Here is an 8,338-nt window from a genome sequence, read left to right as displayed (position 1 = left end):
ACATCACTGCACGGGTCGATACGCGCAGTGATTAATATCCATCGTTTACGGCTAGGACTACTGGGGTATCTAATCCCATTTGCTCCCCTAGCTTTCGTCTCTCAGTGTCAGTGTCGGCCCAGCAGAGTGCCTTCGCCTCTGGTGTTCTTTCCGATATCTACGCATTTCACCGCTCCACCGGAAATTCCCTCCGCCCCTACCGTACTCCAGCCCAGTAGTTTCCATCGCCTGTCCGGGGTTGAGCCCTGGGATTTGACAGCGGACTTAAGGAGCCACCTACAGACGCTTTACGCCCAATCATTCCGGATAACGCTTGCATCCCCTGTCTTACCGCGGCTGCTGGCACAGAGTTAGCCGATGCTTATTCCTCAGATACCGTCACTGCTTCTTCTCTGAGAAAAGGAGTTTACGACCCGTGGGCCTTCTGCCTCCACGCGGCATTGCTCCGTCAGGCTTTCGCCCATTGCGGAAGATTCCCCACTGCTGCCTCCCGTAGGAGTCTGGGCCGTGTCTCAGTCCCAGTGTGGCTGATCATCCTCTCAGACCAGCTACTGATCGTTGCCTTGGTAAGCCATTGCCTCACCAACAAGCTAATCAGACGCAAGCCCCTCCTTGGGCGGATCCCTCCCTTTTGCTCCTCAACGTATGGGGTATTAGCAACCGTTTCCAGCCGTTGTACCCCTCCCAGGGGCAGGTTCTTACGCGTTACTCACCCGTCCGCCACTGGAAACACCACGAGGATGTCTCCCGTCCGACTTGCATGTGTTAGGCATGCCGCCAGCGTTCATCCTGAGCCAGGATCAAACTCTCCACGAGATTAGTAGTTCTACCACTTATAACTTATCTAGACACAGAGAAAGCTGAATGGAAGTTGTTTCTTACTTCTAGTTCTAGGCACAATCTGGATTTCTTCGCCTCATATCTTGAAGCTCACTCGGAGTGTATCCCTACTGGAAAGTTATGTCAATCCCATAAGCCTCTTACATATTTCCGAACCGAAAGGGGTAGAAACAAATATGTCTAGAATAAGTTTGGAAAAGCTGAACTCAGGTTCAATTTGATGACTCCAAACCGGTAGTTCTGGCGCCCCGGGAAAATCTTTTACCAACAAACAGTCCCGAGATGCTTTCCCTATCCAATTCGAATCAATCTGGAAAACCTGGCGTAGTTGGAGAGGGCGAAGCAGGTGCAAGAAAGCAGATATGGGTAATGGACAAAGTTCTTTCTTCTTTTTTTTTTCTTTCCCGTTAGGGATCCCGCACCGCAGGGATGGGATATGAGCAGAGGTAATGAATTACCCGGTGTGACTGGTCCATTTGCTTCGTCTCGTTAGTTCCACCTCAGGAAAGACTGGGAGGCAGTTTTAATGCGGCAAGTCCCCAGATTCAATTGGAAATAGATCTAGGAGACGCGAGAAAGTCAAGGCTGCCTTTATTCATACCCAATACTTTTGTAACTCCATACTTAAATACAGTCTCTAACTCCACTTGGTATACCAGCATTTCACTCCTGCCAATACTAGCTCCCCCCCCCCCCCCCCCGCTAGACCTTCGGCCTCTCCCCCTCCCAATCTCCGAAGTGTGAGGTTGCTAGTAGCAACTGTCGGTGGAGTCAGCTTGACCTCACTCAGCTCGCGTGGTACAATCGTTTTCCTCCGGAGCCCAAACTTTTCATTTGGCTCGCGGGAGGAGGGGGAGGGGTTAAGCGCAACGGGGCTTTACTAGTGGCTCGTCGCGGAACAAGCTAACTAAGTCACAACCACCAAAAGAAAGAACCTACTAAATGAATTCCCTCCGTTTTTTTTTTTAGATCCCCAGTTTTTTTTTTCTCGTTGCTACGTTCACGTCGTCATCAATGGTAAACTACAAATAGTCATCAGATCCCTCCCATCTTCTATGGATCCATAGTTTAGTTCACCTACTTATTCTTATTGGGTAGTTCGTTAGGTTGCCGAATCCTCCTCAGGTAGCCTCGTCGGAACGAAATGAAGAACGAGAGTGAGATGTTGAAACTGCCTTCATTTCAAAATGAATTCCTTCTCAGAAAATGATTAATCATGTGGATAAGCTGATACCGACTCGTCAATCTCCTCCATATTCAATCCGCCTCATATTATTGACGCAAAGGTGGAAAACTCGTTGTATCGGTAAACCCACGCATCAATTTGGGAGATTTTTCATTTTTCCATCTGCGTCGCTTTTTTGCAATCCGGCAAATTGGTGGGGCGCAACGGCGAAACTTTGAAAATGGATTTGCAAGGAAAAAGGGTAAGATTTATTTTCGTAAATTTATTTTTGTACTTATAGTCGAAATCGATTGAGAAGAGTTCTCCCCCCAACAGTAATTGAATGACGAGGAGCCGTATGAGATGCGAATCTCACGTACGGTTTTGTATAGCGACGTTATAGCTGTCGACTATCTCACAACTACACCGAAAAAACCCAACTCTTCCCTACGTAAAGTCGCCAGGGTTCGATTAACCTCCAAATTTGAGGTAACGGCTTACATACCAGGTATTGGCCACAATTTGCAGGAACATTCGGTGGTCCTCGTAAGAGGCGGAAGGGTCAAAGACCTACCCGGCGTTAGGTATCACATCGTTAGAGGAGCCTTAGATGCTGTAGGAGTGAAAGATCGTAAAAAAGGGCGTTCCAGTGCGTTGCAGAGCATTGTCGCAACTCGTATCATCGCAACGATTCCGTATCAATTGTTCTGATATGTTAAATGTGTAGCCGACCCAACATTGCCAGGGGACCGAAGCCTGCTACTGCAAAGATTGACCATTACCCGTCTATTTGTGTGAAACAACTTGGTGTCTAAGGTGTTTTACTTCAGTAGGTTAAGTTGAGTTTTACCCGGACTCCCACCTGAGAAAAAAAAAAGCCTTTTCCTTCCGGAACAGGTTCGGGTTAAGACTACGAATATTTGACGGAGACTTTGCCTACATCTACCGATTGGATCGGGAAACCTACGGACATTACTGGTGAGATAACTGAATTGCAAGATTTTTCCTTTCCATGCCTATTTCTTCTTCCTCCGTGGAAGAGAGGGAGACGGATACTCAATGTGCAATGAGTAAATATGATTTATGTGATGAATAAAAATTGGTTGGAAACCGTAGTTATTACCCAATCATATGGAAAGCTGTATTCGACGAAAGTCGCACGTGCAGTTTGGAGGGAGATCCCCCACTAACCGGTGGATCCACTCTACAATATGGAGTGAAGAAGCCGAAATAGTAGCTTAAAACACCGCCGGGAAAAGACATAAAAAAAAATTGGTTGAAGTCTGACGTAGTTGTAAACTCGTGGTAAATCGGAGCAGTGTAGCGAACGAAATTAGAAATAACGAATCGGATCCAATTTATCGCAATCGATTGGCAAACATGCTAGTTGATCGTATCCTGAAAAACGGCAAAAAATCACTAGCTTATCAGATTTTTTATCAGGCTATGAAGCGGATTAGATAAAAGACAAATAGGAACCCACTGTCTGTTCTGCGACAGGCAGTGCGTGGGGTAACTCCCGATGTAGTCACAGAAACCAAACGTGTGGGTGGATCAACTTATCGAGTTCCCATTGAAGTAGTACCTGCAAAAGGAAAAGCTTTGGCCATCCGGTGGTCATTGATCGCATGTCGAAAACGCTCAGGTCGAAGTATGGCTTTAAGGTCGAGTGATGAATTGATAGATGCCGCCAGAAATTCTGGGACTGCCATACGGAAGAAGGAAGAGACTCATAAAGTTGCGGAAGCTAACAAAGCTTTTGCCCACTTCCGTTAGTTTTGCTTAGATGAGATTAGTTCCAATCCACAATCTTTTCGTTGTGGATTGGAATCGGGGCGCAAGTATCGGGGAATCGAGAAACACTACGCAGAGATGGATGAGTGAGGGGTTGACGACTACTTCCTCCTTAGTTCGTCAATTATTCCAATATTTACAATACGTTGGCCGATGCAAAGCTGCGGAGTGCTTCGTCCATGAAAAGGCTTGACGCAGGATTCTTTTTTTTTTATTTTTTAGAGACCAAAATTGATTAGGGGCGTGCATTACCTAGGAGAGAAATTTCATTTCTCCCTCTCCCCTTGTTTTAGGGAATCCAGGTTGTGAAATAAGTGACAAAAAATTTTGAGATACGGGGAAAAAGCCTCTGTATCCAAGAATTCTAGAGACTCAATCGATTTTGGTTGACACGGATAGGTTTTTGTGATATGCTACATAGTAACAGGCTTACTAGCCTGGGGAATCACTAATTCCTTTTCGAAAACCAAAAATTCCCATGACCGCAACTTTAGAACGACGCGAAAGCGCAAGCCTATGGGGTCGCTTCTGCGACTGGATCACCAGCACTGAAAACCGTCTTTACATTGGATGGTTCGCGTGTCTTGATGATTCCCACCCTACTAACCGCAACCTCTGTATTCATCATCGCCTTCGTCGCAGCTCCTCCCGTAGATATTGACGGTATTCGCGAGCCCGTTTCTGGTTCTTTGCTATACGGTAACAACATTATCTCTGGCGCTATCATCCCTACTTCTGCAGCTATTGGGTTACACTTCTACCCAATCTGGGAAGCAGCTTCCGTCGATGAATGGCTTTACAATGGTGGTCCCTACGAACTGATCGTTCTTCACTTCCTACTTGGTGTAGCTTGCTACATGGGTCGCGAATGGGAACTAAGCTTCCGTTTAGGTATGCGCCCCTGGATTGCTGTCGCTTATTCAGCTCCAGTCGCAGCTGCTGCCGCCGTCTTCCTGATCTATCCAATTGGTCAAGGAAGTTTCTCTGACGGTATGCCTCTGGGCATTTCTGGTACTTTCAACTTCATGATCGTATTCCAGGCTGAGCACAACATCCTTATGCATCCTTTCCACATGTTGGGTGTAGCTGGCGTATTCGGCGGCTCTCTATTCAGTGCTATGCATGGTTCTTTGGTAACTTCTAGTTTGATTAGAGAAACTACTGAGAGTGAGTCTGCCAATGCAGGTTATAAGTTTGGTCAAGAAGAAGAAACTTACAACATTGTAGCTGCTCACGGCTACTTCGGTCGTTTGATCTTCCAATATGCTAGCTTCAACAATTCTCGTTCTCTACACTTCTTCTTAGCTGCTTGGCCCGTGGTAGGTATCTGGTTCACCGCCTTAGGCATCAGTACTATGGCATTCAACTTGAATGGTTTTAACTTCAACCAATCCGTGGTTGACAGCCAAGGTCGCGTTATAAACACCTGGGCTGACATCATAAACCGCGCCAACCTAGGTATGGAAGTCATGCATGAACGTAACGCTCATAACTTCCCCTTAGACTTAGCCTCTGTCGACGCCCCTTCTATAAACGGATAATATCCGTCTGGTTAGGCAGCACAGCTGGATACCAAACCCTTCAATTTAAGAAGATATAGTTTGGTATCCAATGAAAAGGAAAAGGTAAGGTCCGTACGGTGGAGCAAAAAGGGAGAGGATAACGGACTGTCACAATCTCACGGTCATCAGTTTCCCATCTCGAATTGAGAAGAACGAAGAATTGGAATATCCTTCCGGGATTTCCTAATTGAAAAGAGTTACTAATTTGATTCGCTGAATTCTTGTAACCTTTCAATCTTTTGGGTAGAAGGAGTTGGGAGTACATTCCTCATTTTGCAGATTCTATGTTGTCTTGTTAGATACATGCAGTAAATATGGATGTGTATCATCCAAATAAGCTATCTAGCTTAACAGATGGATCTCGTTCACATTTGGGGAGCCCCTTAACAAAAGCAAGTGGCAAAAGGGGCGGACGTAGCCAAGTGGATCAAGGCAATGGATTGTGGATCCATCACGCGTGGGTTCAATCCCCGTCGTTCGCCCATCCGAGTAATTCAATACTACTGCTCCGCCCGCTTAAGGCAGGGAAAATTTGCCGAGTTGGGTGGGATATATGCGGGTCTCCTCGACAATAACATCTGAGAATTCCCAATTTCATTCCAGCTTCGGATGCAACTATTTACGGAAAGAACCAGACTCGTCTGATAGATTTCCTCCATCACATCTTGAAATGTTCGAAATTCTCAGTATAATAAATATGGGAAATAGATAGATAAGTAGTCTCAAAACTAATATGGGAAAAAAGCTATGGTAAAAAAGGTGATAGAAAAAGGAAGAGGAGTAAGGGGCCGAGATTATTCATCTAAAGTTTGGGACTTCTTAGGAATCGATGCATTAAACTACTTCTCCGAATCATTGAAAAACCACTATCTCGAAGAACTTGTAGTTAGTCCAGCTTCCACTGCTGAACCTTTCATCAGATTATCTGACTTGTGATTTCTAAGTTTACTGTTTCTACGTAATCTGCGTCATTCAATAATGAGGGGTAGTGGCGTCACCCTGGAAATGCTGATGTTGCTGGCGATACCAATTTTTATGCATTGCCTGAGTTACAAAAATTCGATTGATAGGGGTTTTGTATTAGCAAAAAAGGGAGGCGCTTTCCTTCCCCTCCCTCTCTCGCTCGATTTTAGTTTCAATACCAAGTAGTTGGTCCCCTCCGGCCCTTCCCACCAATGGAACGAGGCAGCTCGTTCCACTTGTCAAATCTGGTTTGGTTATATGGTCGGTCTGCAACCCCCGGATGCCTTTAGCATCCATCGGAGCGATCTCGTAGTTCCTACGGGATGGGATCAATGAGGTCGGTCCATGGGTCCCCGATTCCTTCTCCTACATCGTGCTCGAAGAGTTGAGGAGAGGTAGTTCATCAAGCTGTTTGCAAGGGCCAGCTCAATTCTCTTCCCCAGGGATCCGCCAAGTGAAGTAGCCCTGCGGGAGTCGCCGACTCCAACTACCGCCCATGTACGATCCATAATAGATCTAACCAACGACCCATCTTACCCCGCCCTACACGACAGCCCATTCCTGTCCCAGTAGAGTCTCTCAGTGGCATGTTTTGGTCCTCCTCCCACATTCCCTCCCGGGAGAGAAGTTAGCCACCGGTTCAGGTGGGAAATACTACCATTTGTTACCGCCTAAGCAATTAGGCATCCAACCCGTAAGCGCAACGACCCACTTGCAAGGGCGGCGCTCTACCAACTGAGCTATATCCCCTGTGCTTGGTACAAGTAAAGCATACGTGAACTGACCAGATGCTTCTTCCGATTTCCTTTGGCGAAACTGGGCCATCCTGGGTTTGAACCAGAGACCTCGCCCGTGAAGTGAATAATCGCACCTACACTATTTAGTATCTCACTGAAGTGGAGAATTAATAGACTTTTTTTTTTCTAGAGGCGACTCATCCTTCCCGAACGCAGCATACAACTCCCCGTCGTACTGCGCTCTCCAAGTGTCTCTGTTCCATCTCTTTGCCGAGGGCAATGATAATACCTTCGCAGAAATAGACTTCATTTGATGGAATGGAGGGAAAAAGAGGCGTCGAGAAATCCTCTTGGCTTAACTTAACCCCGTACACTCTAGGATCTCCCTTCGAGCCTGTTCGTTGAGGGAGGACCGAGGCGTCTCGGTACATGGGATTGAAGACTACTTGGAATAGCCAAGTAGGGAGCTGGGGCAAATACCGTGGATCCACCTTTCTTGCTTCCCTCGGCAGTCTCTCCATGTCTGGGTGCGGCATTTTTTACCTCTTTCCCGGATAAAAAACCTCGGATTGAGGAGATTTAGAACCCTGCCCCCGCGCATACGTAATTTTCGTCGATTGCTGCTTCTACGGACCTCCGGGAGAAGCAGGAGAGGCTCGTATAGTGTGATCCCTCCGCTACCCCGAATACTGAGGGTAATCCCGCAGTTCCTGGTTTGTGAATACGCGTTATCAGGTGCTCCGTCTTTCACGTCTGGCCCGATGTTATCATCGTTTGTGCTCGAGAGATAGCCATCTATACACTGATAAGGAATGAATAGATTCCCGAGAAAGGAGGATCTGCTAGCGACCACCGGTCCTCCCTGGATCGCCCGAATCCCACGAGTGATTCGGAGGTTGAATCTTCATTAGATCTCACCTGAGTCGCCTCATCTACCTCTTCTTGTAGACTCCGAGAACCGAGCCAGTCAGGAGAAAGAGACAAAATGGAGGGAGTACGCCATGCTAACGTCCCTTGGATGATACAAATCTTCGGGTCAGGCGACAAGGCGTCCGGAACAAAAGTCGTCTTGCATTTCTGGAATAAGTCTCCCGACCCCTTGCTTTCCACCAAGAGAAAGCAAAAAGAACCCGGGCGGGAAAGTTTGATTTGGTCAATCTCCTTGCCCCTCCGAACTAAGTGGCGACGAAACCGATCTTCGTATCGAGATGCGGGTGGGTCCTGTTGCTTCGGTGTCCCCCGAAGCTAAATCTATCAAAAGAAAAGGAAATCCTTGG

At 46.9% G+C, this 8,338-nt stretch overlaps 1 protein-coding gene across 1 annotated transcript; it reads left to right on the top strand.

Annotated features, from left to right (window-relative positions):
* The first annotated feature begins 1,701 nt into the window (after positions 1–1,701).
* Positions 1,702–3,879, top strand: LOC147443045 (uncharacterized). The gene is made up of 2 exons (XM_086528982.1): positions 1,702–2,654; positions 3,510–3,879. The coding sequence occupies exons 1-2, from the start codon at positions 2,369–2,371 to the stop codon at positions 3,779–3,781; spliced, it is 558 nt and encodes a 185-aa protein (XP_086385108.1). The 5' UTR covers positions 1,702–2,368; the 3' UTR covers positions 3,782–3,879.
* Positions 3,880–8,338: the final 4,459 nt, after the last annotated feature.

The sequence above is a fragment of the Adiantum capillus-veneris genome, chromosome 14 (assembly GCF_014529385.1).
Source record: "Adiantum capillus-veneris isolate H3 chromosome 14, ASM1452938v2, whole genome shotgun sequence".
NCBI lineage: Eukaryota > Viridiplantae > Streptophyta > Polypodiopsida > Polypodiales > Pteridaceae > Adiantum > Adiantum capillus-veneris.
This window is presented reverse-complemented; position numbering and strand designations above follow the sequence as displayed.